Source organism: Chaetura pelagica, unplaced genomic scaffold (genome assembly GCF_000747805.2).
Source record: "Chaetura pelagica isolate M959 unplaced genomic scaffold, ChaPel_1.0 scaffold16, whole genome shotgun sequence".
In the NCBI taxonomy this organism is placed as follows: Eukaryota; Metazoa; Chordata; class Aves; order Apodiformes; family Apodidae; genus Chaetura; species Chaetura pelagica.
Genome location: NW_009953721.1, coordinates 410,383 through 426,986, shown reverse-complemented (window position 1 = coordinate 426,986; position 16,604 = coordinate 410,383). Strand labels below are relative to the sequence as shown.

At 34.4% G+C, this 16,604-nt stretch overlaps 1 protein-coding gene across 1 annotated transcript in view; it reads left to right on the top strand.

Moving 5' to 3' along the window:
• The first annotated feature begins 906 nt into the window (after window positions 1-906).
• Window positions 907-16,604, top strand: part of CEP120 (centrosomal protein 120kDa) — a 32,926-nt gene continuing 17,228 nt past the window's right edge. The window contains exons 1-11 of the mRNA XM_010000481.1: window positions 907-1,058; window positions 1,933-2,047; window positions 2,912-3,053; window positions 4,878-5,026; window positions 6,226-6,423; window positions 8,126-8,347; window positions 8,592-8,799; window positions 11,211-11,388; window positions 13,014-13,163; window positions 14,103-14,285; window positions 16,429-16,525. Coding sequence (XP_009998783.1) covers window positions 931-1,058; window positions 1,933-2,047; window positions 2,912-3,053; window positions 4,878-5,026; window positions 6,226-6,423; window positions 8,126-8,347; window positions 8,592-8,799; window positions 11,211-11,388; window positions 13,014-13,163; window positions 14,103-14,285; window positions 16,429-16,525 — 1,770 coding nt within the window. The 5' untranslated portion in view covers window positions 907-930. The remainder of the gene's footprint in view (window positions 1,059-1,932; window positions 2,048-2,911; window positions 3,054-4,877; window positions 5,027-6,225; window positions 6,424-8,125; window positions 8,348-8,591; window positions 8,800-11,210; window positions 11,389-13,013; window positions 13,164-14,102; window positions 14,286-16,428; window positions 16,526-16,604) is intronic.

The window sequence follows — 16,604 nt, the reverse complement described above, 5'->3', positions numbered from 1 at the left end:
GTGTCTGCTCCTTTCTTTTTTCCTTTAGGGAGTATTCTGGTATTTCTGTTCCTTATTAGTAATCTATTGCAAGCTTTCTTTAGTGTTGACGAAAATACCTAGCTGATCAATCTTAATCTTCTATTTCTACAGATTTTACTTGCTGAGGTGTGCGAAGGTGGAGTTTTTATATGTTTATTTGGGTGTTTTTTCTATTTTGGGTTGTTTAGGGGTTGTGGTTTTTGTTGTGTTTTTTTTTTTCCTGAATGCTTTCTCTTTGTCAAGTAAAGCCTATTCTGTCTCTGACATCGTTTATCAAGGTAACTTTAAAAGAAGATCTTGTTCTCAGACGTGCACATAGCCCCTCCCACACTGTAATATATGTACGTTTTTAAAGTGCTTGCTTCATTTTGTCATTTCAGTTATTAATCTGAGTATGGGAGGATGCTGAACTCTGAACAGCTTTAGGCACTCTCCAATCTAGTAGTGTGGGTGTGTTGTTAGCAACAAATAGTTAGAAAAACACCTTACACTGCTTTCATTCGATCGTGTTGTGTTGCTTTGATGTGGAGCAGTGATAAAATAGCCTGCAGAGGCAAAACATTCAATCCCTGTCTCTCACCTGTTCACTTGATTGGTTCCCCATTATGTATTTCTCAAAATTAAATTGTGCTAGTTGCCTTGTTTCTTTATCTCTTCATTGTTTATGTCTTGCTATTTCTGGATGTTTCATAAGGGTTATGTTTGTGTTTTTTATTACGCTCTTTCTTACTTCTGCATCGTGGGATGACTTTTATAGGTATAGAGTAATCACCAGGAAGATGATCTAGGAAATGTATTTTTATGTCATCAATTCATGGCATAAACGTGAGCTCTTACAACTTGTTTAGTGATTGTGCATGGCTATTATGCTTTTTTACAGGACGCTATTTTCCAAAACGAACCAAGCATATGCTTATAGTTGAAGCAAAGTTTGATGGTGAACAGTTGGCTACTGATCCTGTAGAGCATACTGATCAGCCAGAATTTGCTACAGAATTGGCTTGGGAACTTGATAGGAAAGCACTTCATCAGCACAGGTAATGATAGAAAGTTAGGTTTAATTTGGAGATAAAATTTAATTGTGTTCTCTTTACAGCTACAACAATGCAACTTTGTGTTGTTGTCATCAGATAATTTTTTTTAGAAGTTTTCTTTTAGCTGTACACTAATCTACCATAATATTGCCAACAAACAAAAGTAGCATGTGAAAAGATAAGTGATGTTTAAAAATTCTAAAGGGTATGTTTTTACACTACTGAAAAAGACCACATGAGATTACAGCAAATTAATAATGAACCACGTAGTTCAAGCATTGGATTCAGGCTTTCTTATATGTATATTGTAACACAGAATTCACTTAACTTCAAACCTGAAAAGCCTAAGTATATTTGAAAATTTCAGATAGAAGAGCTGAGAAATTAAATGAAGTTTCTATAACAGTAATTTGATTTTGACTGGCAGTTTATAATATGACCTCTGAATTTTCAGAGAACTTAAAAAGGCTGTTTCTTTGTCATTTGATGAAAGAAAAGTGCCTAAATGTATCTTTTGTGTAAGTCCTGTGTTTAAGATACCCTGACAAGTGAAATTCCAGTTCCATGTGAGGTGCCATGCTTATTTCATGTACACAGAAAAGACTAAATTTGTTTGTTACTAACATCTTTTTAACAGCACTTGATCCTTTGTGAGAATCTAGTATGCTTATCTTACAAAATTAATCTACTTGTTCATTCTCTTGTTTAATGTTTAATATTTAGATTTTCAGTATAAACTCAGTTTCTGATCAACTAAAACTAGTTATGCAAGAGTAAATTTGTTATCGTTGGGGTGCTTGAAATGTACAAATTATTTTTGTGAACCAATTACAGGAAATACCTTTTATATTTTGGATTTCAACTGTTCTTATTTCAGGCTGCAGCGTACACCTATCAAACTCCAGTGTTTTGCATTTGATCCTGTATCTTCAGCTAAAGAGAATATAGGCTATATTGTACTTGATTTAAGGGCTGCGCAGGAGAAGAAACAGGTATGTTGTGCATCATGAAGCTTTAAAAATTTATGTTTTAACATTGGTGCTGTTACAGATATAATCTAAGTTAAGGCGCAGGCCAAAATTTCAAGTCTCGGTCTGAAGTATGATTCCAACTTGATGGTGTACTTTTTTTTTTTTTAGGAGGACAGAAATCATGATACTGCATAAAACATGGGCAAATAAAATTACTTTTCTACTAATCTTTCACTTGTGAATTCGAGAATTAGAACACTTGTAAGGAGTACTTTAAAGCAATTCCATTATTTAATCACCTGGAAAAATTAGTTGTTGATATTGGACAACTGAATTGAGTCGCAATCATTAAATCAAGTTGTAAGGTGTTTTTTTTAATGGGCCTCTGTGGAAGATGTGTTAGGTGATAAGAAGTTCTAGCCATTTAACACAGCATAGAGTAAACATAATATAATTTATATAAATTTAATTTTTGCTTTATCAATACATAATTCTGAAATGAGTCATAACAGAACCCTGGTGTCTTTATTTTGCCATCACACTTCGTAAGGATTTCTGATCCATATAACTTACTTTGCACTTTCAATTGGGAATTTGAAGATTTTCTCTTAATTGAGCATTTATTGCATACTTGTTTACTGGTTTCCTGTACAAATCAGTGGAAAAGAGTATGTTTAGTAGACTTCCAGGAGTCGTTCCATAGAATCTTTCATTATAATAGGTCAAAATAGACCACATTTTTTGAAATAAAAAAACAAGGTATATTTCTGTAGATTATGAAGTAGAAATGCTAGAGCAAGTCCAGTTTTTCTGTAACAATATTATCTTATTTTCCTGAGGTTTTTAGATGTTTTTGGTATTTTTTTTTTGTTTTCAATTATGTAGGCACCGAAATGGTATCCACTGCTTAGTAACAAGTACACTAAATTTAAATCTGAAATACAAGTAGGTGTTGTGTTGGAGACTGATTCAAAAACATTCGTTGATGGCTTTAAAGCAAGGGAGGCACCCCCTAGAGAAGGGAAAGGTAAGTAACATCACTCATTCTGAATGAAAAATGTTCCTGTGCCAGATGAACCTAACACTTGTTGCAAATGTATTTTAAGTTAAAAAATAATTTTAATTTTATAGCATTTTCTGTGCAAATTCTTTTACAGGTAATTGTTGTACCTTGTGCTAATGTTACAAGGGTGCTTTACTGTGGTAATTGTGTGACTTTCAAGTGGACAGAGTTGCAAACCAACTGTTTCTTAAAATCAGAATCAGAGTCTTGGACTTTAGTACTATGGGCATTTTGCTGGTATTTCTGGACCTCAGAAGGTTGTGTAATGAAATAAGAGAGGCGCTTCTTTAAAGAATGCAATTTCACTACTTTGAACAAGTTAGCAGGTTAAAAAACCAAAACTAAATACTTTAACTTGATTTTAAAAAGACCCCCAAAATAAATAGATCTTTATCTCCTCTCTCATCCCCCGCCCAAAAACCCATCTACTTAGTTTCTAAAAACTAAGCTTTTTTTACAAATAAATTATTTTCTCCTACTTACCTTACAATATTTTGTGTTCTTGCCCTGAAGATAACTGTTCCGTAATTCTGAATTTATTATCTGCTTAAGATCTGTGGCTGGGTTTTTGTAAAAACAGTGGTCAGGGGCAATAAGTGTGAGAGTTGGTAAGGCAATGTTGAATTGCTTACCTTACTCCATCCTTTCAGGTTCACAACAAAGCACAGGGAATTTTGCATGCTGTAAAGCTTGTAAACAAAACAAGGAACTGCTCTAAATGATTTATTAATCTGCAGTTCCCTTGTGATCATTGTGCCCACTACTACTCCTACCCCTCATGACACTGGCAGAAAATAAAAGAAATGCCTTCTGCCTTCACCTAGCACTGTTTTCTACTTAGTGCTTTCTGTGGAATAATTAATCTAGGCAAGATTGCTGGACTTCCAATTTTTTTCTGCCATCTAAAGATCAATCAATACCATATTTAGGCAAGGGAGGGAAAAAAATGTGTAGATTTTCACAGATGTAAAGTTAATAAAGTTAATGTACCTAGAATTGGGTGTGACAAATCCAAGATACCCAGCTGTAAGTCTAGTCAATGTTAAGGAGATATTTTCCTCTTAGAATTCATACACTGTGATTGATTGATTGATTGATTGATTGATTGATTTTTCTCTTCAGTGACCTAAGTGATCTAAAGTTTCCAGTGTTCACAACAGAGCTTTTTGGTACACAACGAAGTGCTGTGTGGTTATGTTATTTGGTGTAACCTTAGATGCTTTGAAATGTTCTGAGTTACTACAGAGTAGTAACTAGTAAACCGGCATACAAAGTGTTTTAAGCACTGAACACTTCAGATGAAAAATCTTTAAATGAAGCGTTGCAGAGATCTGTCAAATGGGATAGCATACTTCTTTCAACAATTAAACAGGCTGTTGTATGCAGTTACTATCTTGCATTTCCTTTAATGAGTAAAATAAACAAACAGCATTGTAGACTCTAATGAAAAAAGTTCCCATCCCTGTCATGTTACTTACTGTTACATGAAATAAAAATATGCTCAAGCATTCTGTTTAGCACAGTGTTAAAAATAACATCTGTTCCCACTGAACATAAATTAATTTCACTGTTTTTTGGTAGCTATACCTAAGTATACTTAGGGACTTCTTAAATGTTTTACTGAAATGTGTAAAATGTGTTGAAATATTTTGGAACCAAGCATAAAGATACTTATTTGTAAGTTTTCTTTCCATGTGTACAACAATTAAAGGAAAAATACAATTATATGTAAGATTCCTGCAGCAATTAATAAGGTCACAAGTTACTTATTTTTTTACTTTCTCCTAGCATCTGCCCTTCTTTCTGGACTAGACCCTAAAAGTGTTGTACCAGTCTTGAATGAAGAAGAGGGTTATCATCAAATTGGACCAGAAGAGTATTGCAGAGACTACTTTGTCCTGTCAGTAACCATTGCATTTGCCACACAGCTGGAACAGGTTTGTTTCCTTGTTGTGTGTGGTTTTGAAGTACTGTCCTATTTTTTTTTTTTCTCACTTTCCTGTGCATTATTTCTAGATAGGATTTTTTTGTTATCCTGTAAGTTTTGTGCAATAGTCTTGTCCTGTATTGAATTAATATACATTAATTTGAATTTTAAAACTTTAGATAGTGCTTACATGTAAAATTACATATGTAAGGTCAAAATTATTTTTGAGCGATAAGATAGTGTTTACTTTAAATGTATACATTTGTTACAATATAGTATAAAAAATACAGGTATGGATAATATCAGTCTTCAATGTATTACCCCTGTGCTGAAGTTCAAGCAAGACAAAAAACTTTTGGATCCGTAAGATATATGAAACAGTAGAGTTTATATGTTGCCTAAAGTAAGGACTTACTAGCTTGGTTGAAGTGCAATGCTAATGTGATTACTTGAGCTTTAGACCTCAGCTCCTGTGTTCATGCTGTACTGTACCACACTGATACACACTGTCTGATTTAAAAATATAGATGTGGCCAAGTTACTGAGAAGGTAACAAATCCAAGCCAGTGTGACTTGAACTGATCTATAGCTGATAGTATATGATAAACTCTTCTCAGTCTTGTATTTTTTTTTCCACAGAAAATACTTTTCCATGACAGAATTATAGAGCCTTGTGAAGTAAATTTACTGTGATCACTCTGGTGTAGCTTGTGCCTTTTTAAGCATTGAACTCACAATTACAGTGGCTACAGGGTGAAGTAGCTGGGTTTGCCTATTCCAGTCTTTTATTCAATCACCGAAGTGATATAATGAACTCAGTGTCTAATCTGCACTCTGGATATTTTGTGAGGCACTACTTGTTTCTGAGTAATTGTGCAGTGCTCGACATTATTGAATATTTGATGTCAGTTAGAGTCCTTGGATAAAAAAATCTTAAAGGAAGTTAAAAATGGGTCATTTTTTAAGTTATTGGTATGCTTTCAGAGATTTTTTATTTTTTTTTAATTCAATTTGAGTGTTAATATAAAAGTTTTGTGTTGTGTAGTGCAAACTAGGATTTAGGTCAGCTGCTTGATGGGATGAGATAATTTTAAGCTCTTCAATTTTCAGATCACTTTAAGCTCTTCAATTTGAAGCTAATACTTAAGGATTACTGTAACTGTACATTAATGAAAGAGATACACTCTACTTTTTCTCCATCTTTTTTAGTTAGTTCCTAGTACTATGAAGCTTCCTGAACGACGACCTGAGTTTTTTTTCTACTACTCATTACTGGGAAATGATGTCACAAATGAACCTTTCACTGATTTAATCAATCCAAACTTCGAGCCAGAAAGAGCTTCAGTTCGAATACGTAGTACAACTGATGTCCTTCAAGTTTATTTTTGTGCACAGTCAAAATTGCAGGTAATCTATTTCTTCTCAAATGTGATTGAAAATAAATAATGAAAATAAAATAATATGGTTCAGGCTGAAATTGGAAAGTATTTCATTTTCCTAAACTAGATTGTGTATTTTGGCTCACATATAAATTGATTCTCCTCCTGATATGAGGGGATCCCTAGCAACAAATCTCCCAGCTCAGATGTCTCTTTAGTACAGTCACTAGAATAAGCTGGGTTACACACCATGATAAAAGGTATTAGTGAAACCTGATATTGCCAAATAGCTAATGTGGCATTCTCAAGAGCTCTGGACCTGCTCTGCAATCACACTATCTGCAGCCCACAGTCCTGCTTTGTTCTGCCTGTGATAATTTCACCCACACCAGCTGCTCAGTGACTCTTGCCTAACTTCCAAAATCACTGTCTTCAGCACTCTTAGTGAGTAATAAGGGAGGTCTGGCTTTTTTCTCACTCCTTTGCCAAATACTATTTTAAAATGTACTACAATTATATTTGGGCTGTTAAAGGATATTGCTTATTTTTAGCTATGTCTTTTAATGGAGGATATGGTTTTATGGTAGAATTGGCAGTGTTAGTTTTATGGTTAAGCTTAAAGGTCTTTTCCAACCTAAATTGTTCTATGATTCTAATATTGTACAGTATTGAAGGTATCTGTGGCAGTCTGTGTCTGGTTCACAGTTAACTCATTACAAAATAAGATTATTTGGATGAGGGTAGTACAAGGTTTCTAATTACATAGCCGGTAAACAAGACAGCATTAGTTGTACAAACTAAATCTTGGATCTGGACCCTTTTAAAGTTGTTTTTCTTCAAATGTGTATGGATCACTTTGTGTTTTGTTGGTTGTTTTTTTTTATCCAAATTAGTTTAAGAATGCATCTGTTTTAATCTTACATTTTTCCAGGGTATTTTTTGTCTCAACTTAATGACAGTTTTTGGTGAAACACATGCACTGCTGTGCTTGGAATTTAATCTTAGTCTATGATCTTGAAAAAAACGTACTTAATATAGCATATATCATATATCTACATCAACAGATAATTATGTGTTTTCATCATGGTTAAGAACAAGATCATCATATGAAAGAAAACACAAATTTGAACAATTTGTGTCAGATCCACATCTTGATTTGCAGTTTTACACATCTTGATTACAGCTTTCTCTGACTTCTCACTTAGCTTTGTAAAATTTAGAGTACAGGATCAGAGCACTGTGTTTTGATCCTTAAAGTATTTAAAGTATTTTTTCAGAAAATTAAGACTAGTCATAAAAGAGGCTAGCTGTCAGACTTGGAGGTTGTGTGTATATAAGGAGAGTATCATTGTATTTGTATGCATGTGTATGTGTGGATATACACACACCTGGATGTGCATACTGGCAGCTGACACTTTTTAACATTATAGTATTCTTTAAGTGTAATAAATGCTGGAGATCAGAATAGTGTTCTGATCTGGTAAAACAGAAAAAAAGAGAGTCTTCTAGGCCAGTGCAGTGATCTGCTGCTGTGGTACACTGGGCAAATCCTACCAGCTCGATACTGAATTTCTGTAGCTGTTCTTGCACTGGTCCAAACACCTGCTGTCAGCATGCAATGCCTAGGCTAGGGATGAGCATTATAATTCTACCTTTAGTAGATGATGATTGGAGAGATCAACTGGAAATGCACATGCCACTTACTTTCTGGCACTTCTGTACATATACAGATCCATCTTTGCTGTGGGGACCAGTCTCTTGGAAGCACCGAAGTACCCTTGTCTGGACTACTGAAGAAAGGAAATATGGATCAACACCCTGTGGCAGTAGAAGGAGCATTTGTCCTTATTCCACCAAACAGAGCTAAACAGAAACTGCCACAGTTGCCTTTGGATATGGCTCCTACTGTTGGGGTATCTATAATTCTGCAGAGGGAGAGCTTGAGTTCTCAGGTACAACTTTAACATTTATTGTTGCTTTAGATACTGTGGCAGTTTCATGTTAAAAAATTGGTATTTCTAAGTCATATTTGACAGTGAAGTAACTTACAGTGTGAAAGCATAAGTTGCTTGTTATGAATAATCCTTTCATTGCTTTCTATGTTAGAAAATTAATATCAAACTATAAGAAATGTTGTAGGCAGATTTTTTTCAGTCCAAGCCATGATCAATAAAAGAAAACTATCACTTCATTCAGCCTTTGATTCCCTTACATGCTCCAACTGAACCTAAACAGCCACAGGAGAAAGTTCTTTCACCCATTAGTGGAAAAACAGAGGGCCTGCAGGAGAGATCCCAGAATATCCCATCTCAAGCCTCCCACTCCTCTTCAGCAGAAGATGAAGCAACAGAAAGTGAAGTGGAAAGTCTTAAGTTTGAAAAAGGCACAAGTCTAAAGACAAAAGGTATGGAATATATATATTTATTTTTTTTTCCAGCTGTGAAGTATGATTTCGGATTATGTACTAATCATTTGTGGTGATAAATTTCAGGCAACTAAGAATTATTTATGTAAAAAAAATAAAAGGAGAATAAATGTTATTTGAACATAGTAGTTGTGAAAAACACTTGAAAGAGCCAGAATGGGGATTTTTTGGTGTGTAGATTACAAGTTATATTGATGTTCATCAGCTTCAAGTGTTTCAGTGTTTGGGATCCCCTGAATTTGATAATGGAAAGATTCACTACAGTACTAATGAAAACCTGACTTGCTCAATGAGGAGATGAAGTTAACTCATTTTCTCATGTATTACATTGAAAGGCAGGGAAAATCTGGGGATTTTAATAATAGGAATTTACAGTGTGGATAATACATTGTGAAAGCATTCATTCTGTACAAATTGCTGGTCAAAACCAAGCAACTGGGTTGGTTTGGGTTTTTTTGTTTGTTTTTTAAATTATCCTTTCACAGAGACTTGGTAGCCCATAAAGCTTTCTGAGACTTCGCTTGGTTTTGTTTTGAGAACTTGGCTACAAAGAAGGTGACGAGGAACACACATGAGAGAGGAAAAAATAGTATAATGATAGATTCAAGCTCAAAAGAAAGAATATTAGTTTTCTGAACATTACTGAATGTGCATTGTCTTAACAGGAGATTTATGAGTAAAGCTGAATGATTATTTTTCTAATTATGTTTGTATTGCTGCTCTTTTGAGATGAGTTCTAAAGTCACCCAGTTCTGTAGAGGAAGATCAGTGTCCTAGAACATGTTCTCAGGATTTTTCTGCTAATTCAGCCAGATTTTCTTTCAATCCTAACTGGTCATATCTAAGCAATGATTAAGTCACTTATATAGACTAGATCAAGAAAAAATATTGTGAACCCAGAAGCTAGTTTGAATATGTAGTGAAGAAATGCAGGATGATGCTTTTTTGTTAACAATAACAGTAATTTTACAAGTCTGTTTTGGTATGTAAAACGTGTTATTTCACATTTATCTTTTAGGGCTAGTATCTGAGTCTTGCCAAGAGGTTAACCAAGAGTGTACTGAAGAGCTTCCTGATTTCAAATCACAGGGCAGAGCAAAGACACCTCTATTGTCAGATCTGCAAAATTCCAGTAATGCAAAATTTATTGAATTTAGTATATTGAATTAAATTTGAATATAGTAGCAACTTCAATTAATTTTAACAGTAGGCTGTATGCAATTTTGGCTGTCTTGTCTATGACAGCCTTAAACTTCGGCTGTTTCATTGCGCCAATCTCGTGACTTTTTGCCAGAATTACTGGCAATTCCTATGTTGTGCTAAGTAGCTGATTTTGAGCATTACTATATTTTTCTTTTTTCTGTTGTTACTTTTAATGCAAATAAAACACTTAAAAACAACCAGGAAAAAATAAAGTCAACGCTAGCAATGATGTATTTTTTTCAAAAATTACAAAATTGAAACATTTTAGGTAATGGTGGAAAAAAGAGATCAGAACAATTGACAAGTACAAAAGGCAGTTGAGATCTTCTCTGACTGTTTGCTTGCCTCTTTCTCTGCTTTACTGTCTTAAACATTTTTGCAGGATACCTTTTGGAGGACCTGTTTATAGAACTTGTAATTTGACCTTTTACTCTTTTAAGGCAGTATTCGGTTCCAGGGCAAGGATGTGAGAAGCCTGGATGCAACTTGACAGGCACTTGCTTCTCCTTCCTAAATTATGTAATGGTAGTCTCAGTAGGTGGGTTCTGATCAAAACGTATAAGCAAGTGTGCTTTACAGACCTAGCTGAGAGCACTTTAATTTATTTCAATAGTTAAACCTCAGGTTGGGAGCAAGAGTTAAACCTCATTTTAGGACCAGTAGTTGATTCTGCCTTATGTGAGCATTGTTTGACCTGGTGCTATTTTTTCAGTTCCAAACTAGAGACATAAGTTAATTCAAAGTAAAGCAAGTTACTATGAATGTTGGGGTTTTTTGAAGCCTGCTTTTGCATACCCTCAAGATGGCCAGGAACAGCTACGTAAACTGTTGAAACTGAAGTCTTATAGCATCCTTCTGAAGAATTTTATATCTTGCATTTTCAGTCTTAACTTTTCTTAGGTGAGATTAACATACATAGCTTTGAAGATTAATTAAAAAAAGAAACACACTACAGGATCTTCTAAGATGATTTAAAGTAGATTGGTGTTTTTGTTTGTTTTTTTTTTCTTTGGAAGCAGTGATTTCCAAATAGAGTGGCTATTTTTCATTATTGTTAGCTTATAATACAAAGGATTGAAGTCTCTTGGGGATCAGCTTAACTGTAAAGACCTATCTTTAATGTATTTTATTATTTGGGGCAGAACAAATTATTAAAAATGCACACAAATTCTCTTCCATGTTTTCAGCTGATAAAGGTGCAGCGGCTGCATCTCAGCCCAACCCTGGGAGTGCTTCCAGTTCGTCTGAGCCCAAGTCAGGACAGAAAATTGTAATTCCAGCAGCCTCTCACCATTTTTGCTTTTCAATAGACTTACGAAGTATACGCAGTCTGGAAGTTGGTTTTCCTATAAATTGTGTTTTAAGGTACATTTTGTTTATGTTGATCTTATTCTTTGTAATAACAGTATCTTTCTTTTAAATACAAAGACTTTGTAATCTGAATAATTTCTGATAGTATGTTGCCCGATGCCCTTTACCTGCGTGCTGATCATTTTCCTTAGCAAAATACTTGGGAATGTTCCTCTAGCTTATCACTAAACCTCTGAGCATTATTGCATTAAAGCTGTAGTGTGTCACTTGTGACCTGCACTGTAATTTGTGTTAACTCTCACTTGGCTATCTGTGTTCTGACAATAAAGATCATCATTCAATATTGAGAGTAAAAAGGTGACTGCTTGTCTCCTTACTTTCTTGCTGCTTTTCCAGCTGATCAGAGCAGTGATTTCTGTACCTTTCCAAGTGTCCATCAAAAATCCTTTGTAGTGTTTTAGTAAGAAACAGATCATTTGTTTTGTATATGACAGTGAATCTAAAGGAAACACATTCTAGCCTTGAAAGTAAAGAATCACGGTGGTAAATGCATTACTGTAAGAGTTTTTTTTACGGTCTTTGCATATGAGAAGTAGCATCTTCTGTTACGTTAATTTGTGGAGTTATAAAAAATACAGGATTTTTTGAGACCTGAGTTTTGTGCCTGAAGCAGAAGTAGAAAACTATCAGTGCTAGCTTGGATCAATTGCTTAGTGATTACTTTGTTTCTAATGTCACATGAAATAAAACCATGGTAGTACTTTTGGCAAATTAGCGGTTGTTAGGTGGGAGGTGAATGCTAAGTTGGAGGAATAAGAACTAAAAGTAGGAGGACCAATTAAAAGTAAGGGAATTGAAACCAGTATCTGTATACAGGTTGGGATTTGGTGGATTTTTTTTAACATTGCCAATGAAGAGAGGAGCTTTTTTTTATCAACTCATTTGGTTTGTTTAAATTTCCCTTAGAGCTTAGGATTAAGAGTTTGTATATGCATGGATGATTTTGTTGTTTAAAAAAAAAATAAAATTCCTATTCATGGAATGTTAGTTACTGAGGTGTATGTGAATTCAGTGGCCTCCCCTGTGCTGTAGTTTGTTATAGCCTGAACTGTGCCAGTAGAGTAATTTCAGGCCACACTTTACCACCTTGGTAAAATGATATGACTTTCCTTTTAGTGAATTAAACTGTAGGTATTAAAAACTACATTTTGCAAGTGTGACTGAAATTTTGGAATGGTTATGACACTGTGTATATATATACTTACATATCAATTATTGTATATCAGACCAATCTTACCTGTAGATATAAATGTTTGCAAGTAGCAATCCACATCTGAATATAGTATCCCATTCTTCTGTTTCTTTGCTCACATTATATCATAATTACAGAATTTTAAGAAAAGATTAATTAATATAGGTGTAACCATACAGGTTATTAAAGATTATTTTTTTTAAATAACAGCAAATACAAATAGAACTGGATCACTGCGGAAGTATATGAAAATATGAATATTTGAGGACTCAGTGCTGTTGCTGGATGTATTTGTGCAAATTGTGCTAACATTAATACAAGTCATGCTTCAGTAAAAGATAAACTTCTTGTTGTAGAAGGTGTAAGAAAAATGGATTTATTAAATTACTGATTTTTTTTTTGTTGTTGTTGTTACTGTTTTTATTAGGTACTTGTATCCATTTTTTGGCAGTGCAGCACCTATTATAACAAGTCCACCTGTAGAAGTCAGAAAGAATATGGAAGTCTTTCTCCCACAGTCCTGCTGTGCATTTGACTTTGCAGCTACACCTCATCAGCTTCAAGATACATTTTTCAGGTGATGACTTTCATTCTTCCAATTTTTTTATTCTTTTATCTTTTATTACATCAGTCTTTTAAAATGCAGTCACAAGATCACATTTTTTACTTGTGATCATCATCAGTTTGACAGTTCACTAAAGAATCCAAGTTCCTACAAATATTTTATACACCGCTCTTTAAAGTCAGGAACTCTAAAATTCTTGCTTTTATCTCTTCAATGCTTGTGCAGGGATCATTGCTTACAGAAATAAGCACTGCTTGCTGCTATAAGTTGTTAAAGCTTGACAGCATAGTTTTAGCAAAGCATTACTTCAAATGAAATAAGTTGTTTGATTTTTTCTTATCAATATGCAATGACTATTCTATATCTTCAAAATGCATTAAGTACCTAGGAAGCTGAGTACAGTTTTTATAGAATCATTAAGGTTGGAAAAGGCCCCTAAAATCATCAAGTCCAACTGTCAACCCATAAACCATGTCCTGAAGTGCCACACTTACACATTTTTTAACAACTCTATGACGGTAACACTACCACTTTGCTGGGCAGGCTGTTCCAATGTTGGACCATTTCTTCAGCAAATAAATTTTTCCTAATATCCAATCTAAATTTGATTTCCCAGTAGTCCCACCAGCTTTCCATAATTGATTAAGATGTGGAATAAGGAATCATCAAAGTAGTGGTATTTTTCAGTCAATCACTTCCACTGTAGCATTCTTTTTCTGATAACTGGAGAAAGGAATGATTTGGCTGAAGTGAGTGATGGAGAAGATTCAAAGCCAGTCAGTCTCATTCCTCTGTGAGGAAGAGGCAGTAAATGCACCTCATTTTTTCACAGTTGTGACTGTCACTGATTTGGAATAGTACTTCTAGAACATTAGGTCATTTCCCCAGATGAATGGGAATGCTTCTTGTTTTGTATTGATGCCTGACACTAAAATAACTTCTTCATTTCAGATTACCTCTGCTAGTTGAATTGTGGCACAAGGATAAAACAGCAAAAGACTTACTTCTAGGCATGGCAAGACTTCAGCTGTCAAATGTTTTAGCTTCAGAAAAAACCCGTTTCTTGGCTGGTAATGGCGAACAATGCTGGCGTCAGACTTCTAACGAAACAGTCAGTGTCACAGCAGCACAAGGGTAAAACTATTTTTTAAATTCCTTACTCTATAGCAAACTTTAAATAATTGTTTGTTTAGTATTTCCCTGAAAAAGGGCAAGCTGTTCATGTTTATCTTTTTGAACAGGTGAACCAGCTACTGAGTATTGCCATATAGGTGTAGGAATAGGCATCCAAGAGATTGAAATTAAAATGCCACAGGCATATTGTGCAACCCCACACAACTACCAGAGTCATCGTAATAAATATTTTTATAATCATGATCTTGGGTAAGCTTCACTAACAGATTAAAAAAATAGACAATTTGAAAAAACATTACTGAGACACTTTCCTCAGTAAGTTACTTAATAAAAGGCTGCTGATATTCAAAATAGTGAAGACTGTCCATAGTATGCTTTTAGATGTCACTGATTTAGGGGAAAATTAAGAGAACAGATGTACCCACAAAGTGGAGAGGTTCCCTGCTTCAGGATTATATCCTGTAATCGTAGCAGGGATTTTAGTTTGTATGCATCAGGAGCAATGTTATTAGTTAATATTCTGTCTGAAGAGAAACATTAGTTTACATAGAGGTATGACATTCTTTTTTATGCATATGAAAAAACTTAATAGTTACTTTTGTCCCATGTCCTTGTTGAAGATGTGAACTGTGCTAGCAATGAGTGCCTAGACCTTTACCTTCTTCTGTAGGATAGGAGAACTTGAGTATGTGTTTAGAAATAAATATAATTGCTATTAAGATTGAGGTAATCTTTAAGCCTTTAATCCTACAAGTGATTAAAACATGCAATATTTGACCCACAGGAAACTTAACACAGTATAGTTCACACTTCCACCAGCAATGTTTATTAAAATGAATCCTGGTTTTGCACACAACTTAATAACCACTAGATGGCATTCACAAAATGTAATCCAGCTTGCATTTTCCTGTGCTGACACCTTCCCAGTTTCACTCCCATTGGTGTAATGTTCTTTATAATATGTTAAATTCACTCAGATTTATTAGGTACACTACCTTGAATCTTGTTTTGTTTTTTTATTCAGTGACTGATAAAAAGTTGAAATATTTTAATGCAGTAATTTGTTAAATTATGTGAACTAAAAATGTTTGGTTTTTGTTTTTTTTTCCCTTGCAGATAACTGTGTAGAAAGTTGCACATTTGTAAAAATATTTTAGTGTTGTCTTTTATATTTTTTCTGGAAGAAAATTTTGATGAAAACTGCAGCCATGGTTAATGCCTTCAGCCTTTTGGTGCAAATTGCTTGATACTTAAAGCTGCATCTTCCAGGCTTCAAGTGATTGAGAAATTGCCTTTGCATCATTGAGTAGTTATAACTGAAGTGGTAGTTTTGTTTCTGACCAAGTACAGGTCTACGCTGCAGTGTACTTCCGTATTAGACTAGTGATAACTTCTAGTTACATGATTTGTGTGCTTTCCTTCTCTTACTATCTTTCTGTGCAGAAAGCTACCTATGTTTACTTCATTTTGTCTATGATTAGAGGTGCAACAGCCAGAGACAAGCTGTTCTACTTCAGGAGAAACTGCACTCATTTCAAATTCCTTTATGAAAATACTATTACCTGGGCATTTTTTCATGGTGCAAGTTCAGATAGGTGTTTAACCTATAAGTGCATGTAAAGTTGTCATTTTTCTGTGCTGAAGCTTCCAGAAATGTGTGTTTTAGTTATAAAAGTATGGCTTACAAGATGTGATATGCTAAGTGGTTTATTATGTGGTTAACATTTTAAAAAAGGAAGACTAATGAAATTCATTGAGTGTATTAGAACAAAGTCAGTCAACACCAATACCTGTATTCAACAGATGTGGTTGTGAGGAAGATTTAAGACTGCAAGTACAATTTTGGATCACTCTCCTGTTAATAGGGATGCATTGATTATAGTAAGCTGTTAGTTAAATAGCTTCCCATTGACAAGTTATTTGTTAAAGTCAAAGCTTACTGTAGATGTATAAATTAGTCCATGAATTAAAACAAAAGGGGAGGGCATGTTTGGGCTCTTACATGGGAAACTGTTTAGAGTCTCTGAGCTTACACAGAACTTTTTAGTACCTAAGGTATGCTGGTTTGTGTGTTCTTTTGCAATTCGCTTTCTGTATTTTTAAGACAATTTTTTTGCAAATGATACCCTAATGTTATTTGTAGGTCAGGCAACAGGATAGCAGAGCTTTCATATGCTATCACTTTGGAAGACTACGGGCTTGTGAAAATGCAAGAAATTCTGGTGTCAGATTCTTCTCAAGTAAATTTTACATATATCTTATCCTTTTTCCTTGAGCAATTCTGTAAAAGGTTGGGTTTCCAGTTAATAATCCACTGTT